At 34.4% G+C, this 16497-nt stretch overlaps 1 protein-coding gene across 3 annotated transcripts in view; it reads right to left on the minus strand.

Moving 5' to 3' along the window:
* Positions 1-1583: 1583 nt before the first annotated feature.
* NUF2 (NUF2 component of NDC80 kinetochore complex) overlaps positions 1584-16497 on the minus strand; it is a 34085-nt gene continuing 19171 nt past the window's right edge. For all 3 annotated transcript variants that reach the window (XM_004027802.5, XM_019026047.4, XM_004027803.5), the window contains exons 10-14: positions 13507-13644; positions 11545-11685; positions 9419-9594; positions 8277-8412; positions 1584-2008 (exon numbers count right to left, since the gene is read on the minus strand). In XM_004027802.5, the coding sequence (XP_004027851.1) occupies positions 1874-2008; positions 8277-8412; positions 9419-9594; positions 11545-11685; positions 13507-13644 (726 nt within the window). In that variant the 3' untranslated portion in view covers positions 1584-1873. The remainder of the gene's footprint in view (positions 2009-8276; positions 8413-9418; positions 9595-11544; positions 11686-13506; positions 13645-16497) is intronic.

A 16497-nucleotide genomic window follows, 5' to 3' on the forward strand; every position in this document is an offset into this window, starting at 1 on the left:
ATGCCTCTGTAGAAGTGGGTTAGAGACTGGGAGCCTGGTAAGATTATTGCAAGTACAGTAATGATGAGGATGCAAATTGCAACATAAGCAAAGGAGATGTGAGAGGGAGATTTGGGTACATTAATCTGTAGTTCTTGCTAACTAAATGGATATAAGGGAGTGAGGCATAAGAAAGTGGTTGAGTCCTTTTTCCAACACGGCACAAGTGTAGTTAGTGATACTAGTAACCATAATGTTTTTAAATATTTGATAATCATATTTGAATCTAATTGGTTTCCCTTTTTATCCTGTATTTTATATCATGTATTAAACCCATTATTCTGAAAGGGTCCATTATTAGGCTTCATCAGAATGCCAATAAGTTAAATACACCTACTGGCCAATGGATATGCAAGTCTGAAAATCAGGGGATATGATAAATCTAATTAAAAAAACATAAATGTAGTTAAGTTTTACAGGTGTTTAACTTGTGCTGGAAGCTGTGGGTATAGATAAAAGTTTTCAAGGAGAAATATAGAGGTTACAATAAGGAGAGGCAAGGGTGGAAGCACAGAGAACAAAAACATAAGAGGTGAAAACAGAATGAGGCTCTAGGGTGGAAAAATTAACAAGAAAACAGGGAATTAGGAGAACCAACAGAGTGGTGTTACTGAGACAAAATGAAAAAAGCACTGGATAGGTAGAATTTGAGGAAAGATTAAAAAGTATGCACGAAATTTTGGTAACTAGGAATTTTTTGGTGACCTTAGAAAGTTCAGAAGATTAGTATGGATAGAAATAACAATTCTGTGATGAACAAGGAATGAAACTAATTCACAAGTATAGATTAGGCTTTCTAGAAATCTGGTTGTGAAAAAAAGTGCAGTAAAGGTGGAGATAGGTCCAAGGGGTCAAACTTTTTAAAATATGAGAAAGATTTGGTGATGTTTATACCTGTTACCTTGCCTTAGAGGCAGCCTTTTCTCTGAATGAAAACTCATGAATATTTAAAGAGAAGCTAGGAAGGGACAAGGCAATAGCGCAATTTGTGTATCCTCATCTGTTCTTCCCTGCACACCCAGCTTTTGCTGCTACTTCCATTCCAGGGCTTTGCCTTTCATTGAAAGCCTGGTCACTCCCTAAAATAACATTTTATTATCTCTGACAAAGAGGAAAGTACCTGGAGCTTCCATGACCTTAAATACTAATAGGTAAGAGTTATCGAGTGTTTACCATGTGCCAGGCACTGTTTTAGTCACTTTACACATATTAACTCATTTTTCTTGAAAAAAAATGCCAGTTGCATCAATGAAGAAATCGACTACTAAACTCAAACTTTCTCTTTAAATTAACTACATTGAAAACTGTGGTACACTGAAACATTCTAGACTTCAGTATCATAGACAGTACAGTTCAAATTTTGCTTCAGCTATCTGATCTTTTAGGACCTTTATAATTACTTTATCTATGTAGTAATAAAAATATCTACCTAGAATTGCTTAAGTAAGGATCAAATGAGATCTCAACCACAATGCTGAGGGCACAGTCCGGACTCAATAATGCCACACAACTCTATGTCAATAAACAAAACAACAGCCATGATAGTAACAGAAAAAAATATATATATTTCAAAGGTAACTAGTTTTGTTTTACTCAAACTATTTACAACAAGGGGCAGAGTAGAGACATGAATAGCTGCACAAGTTATTTTAATTATAAATTAATAAAAGCCTACATTAAATTCATCTTATTAACTACTTATGAGAGTGTATAAAAACTGATGAAGCCAACATTATTTGGTACTTCTAATACTTCCATTCGCTTCAACTTTTCTTTCTAAATAGAAAATTAAAAGATGGCAAGCCATTTACAAAAAGACATGTAATTTTGTTAATCAGGTTGACATTTTGAACATCTTCCTCTTCAGTTCAGCTGTCTTCTCATCTATCTTAGCATAGGAGTCCTCTGCTGCCTTTTCAATACCATCGTGGTATTTCTCCAAAGCAGTTTTCAAGTTTAGAAATATTTCCTAAGTAGAAAATGAAACAGAATAATAATTATTCCATGCAACAACCTAAACTACAAATGAGTTATAAGAATTCCAAGTTTATTCACATTTATTAATATTTTAAAGCCTAAATTCTTATGCACACACACAAATGTGCATGTCTATGTCTGCTTTAATTAAAAATTCATTCTGTAAGTTGTACAAACACATCAAAAAAGTTTGCTACTTAAGGAACAAAGGAGCGACATGAGACAATGGTTAGGATTCTAATACAATAAGAACAAACATATTTATAATTATCAAGGAAAAATTTTACTTTAGAGCTTTCCATGTTAAACACGGAAAATAACTACATTACTGTGGATAACTATACTCTCTGCATTTGACCCTGATTATCATTTAAAAGGTATGCAAACAGATTTAATAAGCAATCTATAGGACTGAAAAATATATTAATACCTTTTAGAGTTGTTTGAATAAACTGATCAGATAGTTCAAGCCTATATGGATGTGCTAAGAATTTTAAAAAATAAAAGAACAATTTTTATAGATTAAATAAGAAAAAAATTAGCCTGTACACATTTTCTTCTATTTCATACTTGTCAAATATAATATTGATCCTCCTTCCATTATTTACTTCTCTTAGACAAAACAATTCTTAAACTATAAGATACATAATACCACAAGAAATTGGTATTTTACAAGGTTACAGGATGTGTTTTGCCACTGAAATAAAACAGTCATCTTTTTCCAATGGGGGAAGAAAAGCAGTAAATGAATACAATGTTCTCAATTTTAAGTGTCTCTCCCACTAAATTTTTCTTAAGCCTAAAATTTTGGCTACTACTTACCTTAGTTTAAATTCTAGCAGAGATATGATCTGATTTTGAATAAATTACATAGATTATAATTTGATATAGTATAAATTCACAGTATTCCGAAAAAGAACCCTATTTCCAGCAACTCTGCCATCTATGCAAGTTTGAGAACTATTACTACAGATTAAGTGAATGTAAATATATGCTTAAGACTAAACATTCTCCAAAAATCCAAACATAGTTATTAAATCCTAACACAAAAATAGAAGAGTGTGTTTAGATTTCTGAGATCTAAGCAGGTATCAAATTACTACAACTATGATAGAATATGAACCAATAGGAAAATAAATCAAAATTTTTGAAGGCTTTATTTCTTAAATCTTGTAGGAAAAATAAGGTGAATTAGTTGCTAGCTTGTGTGAACACCATTACAAAAAAACAGCACATTCAGCAGCTATAAATCAATTTAACTTTCTAGCTCTATAGGGGTATATGTTTATTCATTCCAAAAAAGAAAGCTGAATAAATTTGGTAGAAAGATATTCCTTATGAGAAACTATCAGAACTAAGTGTGACTAAATTAAGATATACAATCTGTATGTAACTGAACCAACCATTTCAAAATACCCAAAGGAATACTTTCCTTCCGAGAACAAATAACACTCTCAAGGAGGAGCAAAATCTTGCTAGTAGAGCCACAAGTGAATGAAACATTAAGGCCCAATTCCAGTGGCACAGGCACAGAGACAAAAACATTTGAAGTTCTAAGCCAACCCTCACAAGATGTTTAATGGTGACAGATCGTATCCCTGACAAATACTATGTATTTTAGCATTTTCGATTAAATTCTACATCCAAGTGGAATTTTACTATATTAATCCACCCTAATTCACATATAATAAGTTTTACCGTGACGGCCTCGTTGAAGTTAAATATTTTTAAAGTCAAAGGCTAGTTCTGTACTGTCGAATATAGCAACCACTAGACACATGTGGCTACTATTTAAATTTAATAAAATTTAATTTAATCAAATGAAATTAAAAATTCAGTTCCTCAGTTGCACCAGCCACACATCAAGGACTCAATAGCCACATGTGCCTACTGGCTACAGTATTGAGCAATACAGAAGAACATTCTCATTACAGCAGAAAGTTCTGTTGGACAGTGTCAGTCTAGATAACTATCTCACTTTTCAAATCAGAAATATTTAAGACTATACACTATCCATGGAGTCTTACAGCCAGTGTAGCCATTTATCACATACGTATAAATTAGTCAACCTAATATATTATTGGGTACTTTGTATAAGTAGCACTGTAAATAGTACAATAGTACAATGAAAGACACCAATTATGTTTTCTTTCCTAAATGAACATCTAACCAGACCAGATTGGATATCGAGCACCTGAAATATAGCTAGTGCAAATAAAGAACAAAATTTTTTATTTTATTTCACTGCAATTAATTTAAATGTAAATAGCCACATATTACTAATGCTCCCCACTGGATGGCACACATTCAGATTATTTGGAATAGACTGAGAGTGCTATAGTATTTGAGAGAGGACAGAAAGATACTTCAAAGAAGTAAAAGAAAGTTATGTGGAAGACATAGTTTCTACTGGACCTTAAATAATGGAAATGATTAGCTTAGATAGAACATTTTTTTTTTTTTTTTTTTGAGACGGAGTCTTGCTCTGTTGCCCAGGCTGGAGTGCAGTGGTGCAATCTCAGCTCGCTGCAAGCTCCGCCTCCCAGGTTCACGACATTCTCCTGCCTCAGCTTCCCGAGTAGCTGGGACTACAGGCGCCCGCCACCATGCCCGGCTAATTTTTTGTATTTTTAGTAGAGATGTGGTTTCACTGTGTTAGCCAGGACGGTCTCGATCTCCTGACCTCGTGATCCGCCCGCCTCGGCCTCCCAAAGTGCTGGGATTACAGGCGTGAGCCACCGCGCCCAGCCAGATAGAAAATTTTGAAAGTCCTAGAGGTGGAAATCATTCCTGCCTTGTTCACAACTTACTCTCTGAATCAAGTGTGAAGCCTGACACCTAGCAGATACATTGGCCATTTGTTGAAATACTGACTGGGTGAATGAATGAACTGAAGGAAAATGGCCCTTGTTTTAAACAAGAAAGTGTAGTATTGAGAATAATATTTTAGCAGGATAAATGTGGTAGTACTTAGTATTCAAGGCATATTTGATGCAGAAGAATCTAAAATCAAAGAAACTTAGCAAATGTTGCTGCAATCCATGACTACTACAAAATTATGTGATAGACGTATAATAGTAAGAGTGCTGTATGTATGAAGGGCTATGTACATGTATGAAGAGTACCACCATGTAAAAGCAATCATGAAATTAACTTGGAGATTATCTGGATGTCAGGATTATCTAAAGCAAGTCCAAAATTTCAATGCTTTGTGATAGAAAATGATGATGCAATTGAGAAATACAAAGAAATTTATGAAGAAGTTGAGCAAAAGAGAGAAAAAGAAAAGGGAAAGAAAGTGAAGAAAAGGTCAGATGTGGGAAAATGTTGAATGTAATTTTAAAATATTATTTTTGTTGTGAGTGGACAGAACAAGAAACATAGATTTTTGAAAGCTATCCAAATGAAGATAATAATTGAAACTAGAAGATAAATTATCTATGGGAAAGAACATTTAAAGAAAAAAGACTACGATGATCACAAAATGCAACAGAACTGCACAAAGAACAATTTGGCAATCATAACATATCCTTTTTTCTTTTCATGAAGGATGATTATAAAGTAAGCTAAGAAGAGTTCTTTGACAAAAAGTATTTGATTTTACCAAAGTATTTAGAGACCTTCCCATTTGTGTAACAAATAGATATCACAACGTAGCCTGAATCAAGGTAGGTAAGAACAACTTAGCAAGTTGAACAATTGTACCCAAAGTTTTGATCAATAGTTCTACGCCTCTAGGATGAAAAAATTATAATGCAGCAAAGGACCTTGTTCTAGTAAACATTTTTATTTTGAAGAAAAAGGCATGCTGATCAAATCTGCAGGTGACACTAAGCAATGAGAAATAGTTAAGGTGGAAGACAGAATGATAGATTTAAACTAACCTTGACATTTTGAAATCTAGGTTGAAATAAAACCTAAAATAGTAAAATTCTGAATTAAAAGTAACAGTTGCGCTAAAGTATGGTGAAAAACTCTTAACAAGGCAGAACTGTATGTGGAAAAGACAGGAGTCCTTTAACTGATCACAAGGTCAATATAAGTCAAGGGCAAGATGCTGCTGCTAAAAATCTACCCCAATATTATGCTTCATTAAAAATGTGTTTTGGGTCTGGCTGGTCACATCATTATTTTGGAAGACTGTGTTTAGCACTGGGTTCTAAATCTTAAGCAGAATAATGACAAATAGGAAATAGAGATGACAGTAAATAGGATAGTAATAAATCTGAAAATGAAGCTATATAAAGAATGGTGGAAAACTAGGACTAATTATCCTGAATATGAGAAGGCTGAAAGAAACCGTGATCATTATCCTCAAATGTCTGAAGGGTTATTAAGCAGAAAAGGGTACACATTTGCTCCACAGAGAAGATCTGGGCTGACTATAGAGTACAGAAATAAATATTTTAAACTCAAAATAAGAGACAGAATTTTAACAATTAAAGCTGCCCTAGTAGAACAGCTTGGGTGGCCATATCTATTGAAAACTCTATACCACTGAACACAATTAAGCCAAGCCTATTAGTGGTTCTCAAATGCCACATTAAAAAACACAATTTCATGGGCCCCATTGCTGGAGATGCTAATCAATGTGTTTGGGTGAGGATTTGTTCATCTTAAAATTCCTCACTGAATTCGAATACACAGCTAGTTTTAAGAAGCACCATGCTAGATGACCTTTTAATTTTATAAATATTTATGGAAAGCATACTACACATAAGGCACCATTCTAGGCATGGTTTGACATGATATGCTAAGGTTAACAATAGACAATTGCTACTGTTAAGAAATGGAAAATGTAACTGGCAAGACATATATGCATAAAACTCAAAGTAATATAAGGTAGGCATGGGTATCTCTTATGACTGATAGACAAAGGTGCCTCGAATTTGAGTTAGTAACTAGTTACTAAATTGTTAGTAACTGGTTCACTAACTGTTCCTAGACCATGTAGTAACACATAAATATTTATTGATTTGATTCGGTTAAGAAGCAGGATTAAATATCTGCTAAGTCTTTCTTTTTTTTTTTTTTTTTGAGACGGAGTCTTGCTCTGTCGCCCAGGCTGGAGTGCAGTGGCGCGATCTCAGCTCACTGCAAGCTCTGCCTCCCGGGTTCACGCCATTCTCCTGCCTCAGCCTCCTGAGTAGCTGGGACTACAGGCACCCGCCACCATGCCCGGCTAATTTTTCTGTATTTTTAGTAGAGACGGGGTTTCACGGTGTTAGCCAGGATGGTCTCGATCTCCTGACCTCGTGATCCGCCCGCCTCGGTCTCCCAAAGTGCTGGGATTACAGGCATGAGCCACCGCGCCCAGCCAATATCTGCTAAGTCTTTCTAATTGCCATACTAGAGAGACTGACTCTTGGTGAATATCAAGTTAAGAGGCAGGAAAAATAAAAGTAGTTGAGGTATAGAAACAAAACAAAACAAAACAGCAAAGAGCAGGCCAGGTATTGGGAAGACCATCGACGTGAAATCCCAACCATTTTATTTCTTTTCCTTCCAGTTTCCCTCTTCCTTTCCTCACTCCACTACCTTTCCTTTCCTTCCTTTTAAAGTAGCCTTAAGATAATGCTCACATGTGCAAGTGCTAACAACATAATCTTTCTGGGGGATAAGGTACTGAGAACAGATAAGGGAATTGTCTACTGTGGCTCTGTTAGTATTAAGAATTTTTACAAATTGGGTGTTGATGACGGAAAGTAATGGCAGCAAATGTTTAAATATTTATCAGGTATCAGCGGTTTTAGAAACCACGATCTAAGTTGTCAATGTAGACAAGGTGAAGAATGAAAAAAAAAGAGGCTAAGGGATTTTGCATAATAAATAGCAATTTTTTGTGATTTCTGGCAGAGCAGTTTGAACTATTGTTCTGGTAGAACACTCTTGAAGATATAAATCAAACTTCAAAAGATAAGGAGACAATAAATATTTAATAAATATATTAGGAATAGACTACTTGTTAGAGACATTGGCAGTTAAAAGAATAGAAACAGGTAAACATTTTATGTTTAGCACTGTACTAGCATTTTTAAAGATAAAAATGTAGGAGACAAGACGCCTGTTCTCATTAAACTTAGGACTGTTTATGAAGCTTTACAGTAAATATATTCAAAAAAAGAATAAAGAGTAAATAATTTTAGGTATCATTAAAAGTCTCATTACACACAGAGACCAAGTAAGCTGTTTTGTTTCAGTTAACAACTCAAATACATGACAGATTATCTGAAATTAACTTCTTATGAACACATATTCACCTGGGACTTCAGTTTCTCCCTTTCAGCAGCATCTTTTAGTTGTTGAATTCCAAGTTTAATTTTTTGGATTTCTTGATTAATTGTGGTTACTCGTTCATAGACAGCACCTCTTTTTTCTTGAACTTTATTGCAATCCCTGAAAGAAAATCGAGACAGCTAATATTTAATCCTCTTCAGCAACTAAAAAGGCAAACACAATTCTAGTTTTGATTCCAAAGTGACCATGTGTCAGTATTTGACAAACCTAAAACTCTTCTCAAGATATAAAAGCAAAGGAATGAAAACCCCAAAGTGTGGTACTATAATCACATCATAACATAGTGTGAACTCTTTCTCTCAATATATTAATGAGATTTTTTTTCCCTCATTGGTGGGTTAGTGAATGAGTAAATCAATCAATAAATAAATTTTTAAAATGAAGATTTTTTAAGTTACATTTCCCCAGTTGTACACACTTAGGTACTGTTGGTGGGAATGTGAATCAGTTTAACTTTTCTACAAGGCAGTTTGGCAACAAATATAAAATCCTTAGGTTCTGCCCTTTTTCATCTGCAAGAGGAAGTATGAAGGAAATACTCAGATGATCTCTGACGCACCTTTTAGGAACTGAAGGAATGAGATTATAGACATATCTGGGGCAGGTATTTTAAAAACACATTCTTAGAACTGATGGGTATTTTACCAATAAAGTACCCTAACGTACCGGCTAAAAACATACTTACATACTTAGGAAAGTATTACTTCTTACCTGAATATATGACTTTTTCTCAAAACACAAATGCTGTAACTCTACAGACAAGCTGGACTATAAGATAGGCCATTTAGTTAATTCTGATGCAAGCTAGACCACTATCTCTAAAGTGCAATGAAATAATCAGTAGCATCAGAACCCTTCTGAAGAATGATGCAAAGGAATTGGAACTGTATACCCAGGAAAAGAGTAGCTAAGACATCTCTAAATCTAGAACTAGCAGTATAAGTTTTATAATTAACTCATCTGTTTTAGTCAACTAAAGGTGAAATAAAGATAAAACTGTTTAAACTCTTTTGGAAAATACCGAGGTTTTGAAATCCTGGGGGAAAAATGTATTTGTTTTTCATAATTGCTTTCTAATACACTAAAATTGAAAACAACTCCATACTCAATTACTGTGCGTTTGTATTGCTTAACATCTTCATGCTTCTTATTTATTTTGAATTGTGCTGTGGCAAGTTTTTCCTTCTTCACAATCATCAGTCTTTTGAACGAATTTTCTTCAGTCTTCAATTTCTTCAGTTCTGACTCATCACTCTCAATTTGGTCCTCCAAGTTCAGGCTCTGTATTTTATAAGAAGTATTTAAAGTCAACATAACCAATTAGGATTTACAAATAAAATGAAAGAATATTTTCTAGGATGAACTATAATTAAACACAAATTTAAAAAGAGACAAAACTCTTTAAAGCCTGAAAGTCCAGCAGAAAAATGCAGATGAACCAGAAGAGACAACAAGGAGGCATCAGAGATACTGAGAAAGGACATGACAACTAGAGAGGTGTTTTCTATCAGCACAGACTGAAAGGGAGACATGTTAAGAAGATTAGCTAAGAGACTAGAGTTGAGGGGGTTAGGATCTGAACTAAAGTAGTAAAAATAAAGGGAAAAGGGTAGGTGCTAGAAACAATTCAAAGCAGTAGATACACATCTTTTTTGGGTAACACGATGGCAGATGAGGGGACTATGTAGTTGGGAAAGAATACCTGGGGCAATCTCACCTTCTAATCTCTACTTATCTCAAAAAAGAAATTGTTTATCAAATGTAATGTTAGTTATCCTGGAGGCGCAGCCTGGATGAAGATGATCAAGTTAAGAAGCAAAAAAGGATTTTCAAGACTGTAGCCCGAGAAACCGCCATTAGCTCTCATTTCTTCAGGGCAGACTATGTAATAAACTTTAAATCTCTCTATAGGTCGTAGATACAGTGTTGGGCACTAAGTTGGAACTTTCTGATGCTAAGATCATTTCCAACTGGTAGAACAAATTTAAAATCCCATGACAGTAGTTCCCCTTATCCATGGCTTCACTTTCCATGGTTACAGTTACCCCTGATCAACTGTGGTCTAAAAATATTAAATGGAAAGTATCAGAAATAAACAATTCATCAGTTTTAAATTGTGTGCTGTTCTAAGTAGTGTGATTAAATCTTGAGCCATCCTACTCCATTCCACCCTGGATGTTTGTGTGTGTGTGTGCTTTTCAGATGGGGCTTCACTCTATCACTCAGACTGGAAGTGCGGCGGCATGATCATAGCTCACTGCAGTCTTGACTCAAGTGATCCTCCCACCTCAGACTCCCAAGTGGCTGGGACTACAGACATACACCATTATAGCTGGCTAATTTTTTAAATTTTCTGTAGAGATAGCATCTTGCTATGTTGTTCAAGCTGGTCTCCAACTCTTGGTCTCAATGGTCCTCCTGCCTCAGCCTTCCAAAGTGCTGGTATTACAGGCTTGAGCCACCATGCCCAGCCCTGACCCTGGAAGTGAATCATCCCTTTGCCCAGCAGATTCATGCTGTATACACCACTTGCTCTTTAGTCATTAACATCCAACTGTCGACATCATAGTGCCTTGAGGATCTAGGATCACCTGAAGCAGATGATCCTTACTCTGATGTATGGTCAGAAGATTAACAGTAGCCTAGCAATATCTCACTTCAATTTTTTATGTAGGCATTTTATCATCTCACATCATTGTACTAAACTTATTGACTTTAGTACAATAAGATATTTTGAGAGAGAGACCACATAACTTTTATTACAGTATATTGCTATAAATGTTCTTTTATTAGTAATTATTGTTAATCTCTTACTGTGTCTAAGTTTTAAATTAAACTTTATCATAGGTATGTACATAAAGGAAAAAACATATATATATATATATATATATATAAGGTTTGTTACTATCCACAGTTTCAGGCATCCCCTGGGGGTCCTGAAATGAATCCCCTAAGGATAAGGGGGAGCTACTGTACTATTTTCCAAAATATACACAGCAATGTGCTGGGTTAGTTATTATTAATTTCATCGGAAGGTTAAAAATTGGGTCTTGCTACTGCTATGTTTAAAAAGAAAAGTGTCTTTTTCATAGCATACACTGCCACATCTATTACACTGTAGAATGACCCTGTTTTTCTTTAGGAAAACATAATGAAAAGTGAAAGCAAAATATAAGGAACTATAGTAAGCTGTTATATAATAAAGACATCAAAATTCCATACAATACAAACCTCCTTTAAGATACTGGCTAATTTTTCCCTATTATCTGAAAGGTCCTGTATTTTCTTTTGATATAACTGCACTTCCAACTGACATGAAGGCAGGCAGTCAACTGAGTCTCCATAGATTTCATATTTCTCCACCACTTCTTGCTTTGAAAGACAAAAAACAAAGACCACAGTTTGATATTCTTCTTTATGAAGCTGCAGTAATATCAATTTGTTTGCTCTTAAATAATTTCCGCATTTAATACTGAAACCTTAAGAGCAGGGAACAATTAAATTTCTAGGTCAGTAATACAGCACTATTACTGACATGTGTTTAAGCACAAATAATTGTTTTTTAATTGCCAAGTATCTTCAAACAAAGGAAAAGTGCCATAATTTTACTACTCAATGAAATACCTTCCAAAAGTTAATAATGATGATATTAAAATAGTTCATTCTGCTAATACTCAAACTATTTCTGATTACTCCTGGGCAATCAATCGTATTACTCATTTATAATCTTCCCATTCATTTGTATAATAACGACTACTACAGCTAATTCTTTTAAAAAGATTAACTCATCTTCTAAAATTACAAAATTTTAGAAGATATTTACTACATTTACTACAACCATGGTAACAATACAAAGATTCCTTCCCTTGTCCTCACTAGCCTACCCCTTGTTCTACCTTATTTTTTTCTTTTTCTTACTAATTGGTAAATACTCTTTGCAAATCATGGATATAATCCCTCTACCTGTCATATGCACTGTAATTACGTTCTAATGTGTCTACTTTTCTCTATAGATTTTCTGTTTCCAATCTTAATTTCAAAAATCTATCCCAGTCCAAGATTATATAAGTGTTCTCCTAAAATCTGTAAAACTTAAATTTTTTAAGGTAAATTTTCAATACATACAAAATTTATTTTTGTAAAAGAGCAAAGGGTAGGCCCAACACCCTTTTCTTCCAGATGAAGAGCTAATTGAGCCAGAACTGTTTCTTAAATAAATCATCCTTTTCTCATTAATACTCAAATCTATTTCTGGGTTCTCATTTCTGTTCTGGTGATCTTTGTCTAGTCTAGTGTGATAATCTTAATTGTCAAGAATGAACTGGATAACAAATTCAAAGACAAACCACATATGTTTTTTAAATTAATAGTTTAAAAACACTGCTTCACAAAAGATGGTAAATTGTCTACCCACTTCTAAGTTTGTATTGCACCACGTCAATCCATCTCCCACAGTAACCCATAATCTTGAACACACCTTACTCCCCACTACCCCACAGAATTCACATACGCTGCTCCCTCTGCCTTTAATGTTCTTCCATACACAATGAATTGGGCCTTGGTACTCCTATATTTAAAATGAAAAGCGTCTTTTTTTTTTATGCTACCATCTGAAGAATGGTAGCATTCTTCCTTCCCTCTTCCACCTGTACTTCCAGCCCAATACTAAACTGGGCTCCCCTTATTACATTATTTCAAAGCACTCTATACTTTCTTTCCTCTTTCTGATACCATTAATAGATTTTAATTTTTCAAGCAGTTAGACATTCACAGCAAAATTAATCAGAAGGTACAGAGATTTCTCATATACCCCTATCGACACACATGCATACCTTATACTTTGTTATAGTATATATTGTAATTTATAATTACAATTGTTTGTAAAATTACTTAATACTTTCCTCCCTTGTAATAAAGTAATTAAATCTCACGACCCAGCATTTCTGTTTTGATCTCCCAGAGAAAAGCCTCTAAAAATTGTTGCATAATTGAACAAATGTCTTGAAATTATATTTATTTTCCCCATATTCACTCTAGAGAAAAGCTACAGATTAGAAATAAGGTCAAAAAAGTTTAAGAGGAAGAGAAGTATAGATAATTCAGAAATCCAAAAATTAACACATAATTAAACAAGAATTTGCTAATTTTTTTTTTTTTTAGATACAAAAGCATTAAAATAAAAAGAAAACTCACTCTGGCATTTTTAAGCTTCTGGACCGTATCTTTCATTTTTTCTTTATAATTCTTTAACTTCTCTGGAGAATCCACAATTTTTGTTTTCAAACTCTCTTGTATTTCTTTCAAAGAAACCACCGACAATTTTAGTTCATTCTGTTGAGAAAACATTTTTATATATTAGATATAATAAACTTGGTGATTTACCATTCTAGTAATGGGAAAGAACAAAGAAATTAGGTCCACGTTCTCTGTAATGGGGGTAAAATTAAATTCTGAACACATCACTTACCTACTTAATTGCTCACATTTGTCTATAGGCCAAAGATCAAGCTCCTTAGCAGGACATTCAAAGCCTTTCATTACATGGCTCTTAACTCTCTTCCTGTCTAGTCTCATCTCCCACCAGTTCCCTACTGCACCCTACAATCTGGTAATTCTGATCTTATGTTTAGACAAGTGTAAGTGATCTTTCTTTGACCAGTAGGGTCCTCCTAGAATATCATTATCCCACTCCTGTCTGCTAAATTTGTACTGATCCCTGAAAATCCTGCTCCCATTTTCTCTACATTTCTTCTTTAAATAGTACAATTTTTGTACATGCAACTCTATACTATAATTATGTACTTAATATGTGTTTCATAAGACTGAGCAAATTGGAGTTGTGAAAATGTATCCTGGTTTTCCCAGTACCCAAACAAAGCTATAGCACTGAGAAGGTGCTCACTACATGCTTGCTGAATGAAAACAAATTCCCTTCTCCTGAATTTCAAAAATGAATGTAACTATTTGAAGAATCAAAGTGAAGGGTAGCTGGAAATTCTCTTGAAAGTTTGTTGTAAGTCTGAAATTATGTCAAAAAAATTCCTATGAATTTTCTTCTCAGATATTTGTTGATAAGTTGTATTTACATTGTTTGGGGACCCTCTATGACTCTATGTACTGACAGGAAAGATTTTCCAGATATATTAAGTGAAAGAACCAATTCACAGATCAACATATAACACATAAATACATTTCTATAAAAACAGAACAACAAAACAGTGACACATGATTATGTGCCTCTATATGTGTATGCATGTGGTGTTGGAAAAAGGAAGGGAATAGTATTACCTCAAGGTAAAATGAGCTGAGAGAAGGCCTTTCACATTTCGTACCCTTCTCTGTCTCTCTCTATATGTGTGTATACTCCCCTCTCTCTATATACATACATATATATATATGTATGTGTGGGTGTGTGTATGTAAAGAGAGAATATTTCATAACAGGAATGTATTACTGTGTTGTGTAATTTGTCTAAATATTTTTAACTTAAAAGAAAAGATTCTTACTTTTTGATCAGCTAACTCAGAGGCCAAAACTGAATGTTAGATATAATGCATTCCTGTAATTTCTGTATATTTTGTTATTTCATTCTTAAGAGTTCTGCAAACCACCACATTATCTACTCTTTTAATGCTCTACAAGATTAGAGGTTATTTTCCTTACAATAGTGTTAACTTTCATCACTTTTCTCCTCTTTATAAAAGGTCTAAACTTAGTAACTACAAAGTGCTTGTTTTAACTTGGATTTAAATGAGACAGAAATAAATAAATAATAAAATTGAGCCATAGTAAGTACTACTCAGATGAAAGCATTTCCCAGTAAAAAAAAGATAGAAAAATAAGGGAAATATAACACCAGAGTAAGTTTCTCAAGGATCTAAAGTATACATGTTAAAACAATAAGGAAACTATAAAAGTACAATGAGGAAATATAGCATTAAAAAATAATCTGATGAATAGGACGGTCCTTTCTATGTGCACAATTAAAGCCAAAAACCATAAAGGCCGTATCTATAAATTTTACTACATAAAAACATAAACCTTTTAATGGGCAAAAAATATATAAATTTGACAGACAAATAAATGGAGAGCTAAAATCCCTAATTCATGGAGTTTCTTGAAAAATAAATAAGTGGCCGGGTGTGGTGGCTCACACCTGTAATCCTGGCACTTTCAGAGGCCGAGGTGGGCAGGTCCCCTGAGGTCAGGAGTTCAAAACCAGCCTGGCCAACATGGTAAAACCCCATCTCTACTAAAAATACAAAAAAATTAGCCGGGAGTGGTGGTGGATGCCTGTAATACCAGCTACTTGGGAGGCTGAGGCAAGAGAATCCCTTGAACCCGGGAGGCAGAGGTTGCAGTGAGCTGACATCATGTCACTGCACTCCAACCTTGGCAAAAGAGTGAGACTCCATCTCAAAAAATAAATAAATAAATAAAATAAATAAACAAGGTACACAAACAATATACAAAATAAGAAATAACAAGAAATCACTAAGCAAGATGGACAAAATCACTAGAATTAAAGCAATTAAATTAAAATGAGATTTTTTTGGCCTGGTGTGGTCGCTCATGCCTGTAATCCCAGCACTTTGAGAGGCCAAGGCGGGTGGATCACGAGGTGAAGAGTTTGAGACCAGCTTGCATAATGTGGTAAAACCCCGCCTCTACTAAAAACACAAAAATTAGCTGGGTGTGGTGGCACACGCTTGTAGTCCCAGCTGGTCAGGAGGCTGAGGCAGAAGAATTGCTTGAACCCAGGAGGTGGAGGTTGCGGTGAGCCAAGATCACGCCACTGCACTCCAGCCTGGGTGACAGAGTGAGACTCTGTCTCAAAAAAACTAAAAAATAAAATAAATACAAATAAAATGAGATTTTTTTTTCAATGTAACAGTAACAAAGATTTTAAAAGCCTGAAAACATCCAATTTTGGCCAGGGTATAGGGAAAGGGACAGTCTCTTGTTCTACTGGTAGGAATATAAATTGGTATCTTTCTAGAAATCAGCTTGGCTGCAGTGGTCAATTTTACATGTGTATTTCCTATGACCCAGAAATCCTAAACAAAAAAATTTATTTTAAATAAAAGCAGCCTGTTGCAGAAATGTATGTATGTACATATGTATGCATATGATACACACATACATATATTTCTGTTTAATAGCAAAAAATTAGAATCTATGTAA

This window comes from Gorilla gorilla, chromosome 1 (assembly GCF_029281585.2).
Source record: "Gorilla gorilla gorilla isolate KB3781 chromosome 1, NHGRI_mGorGor1-v2.1_pri, whole genome shotgun sequence".
Taxonomy (NCBI): Eukaryota; Metazoa; Chordata; class Mammalia; order Primates; family Hominidae; genus Gorilla; species Gorilla gorilla.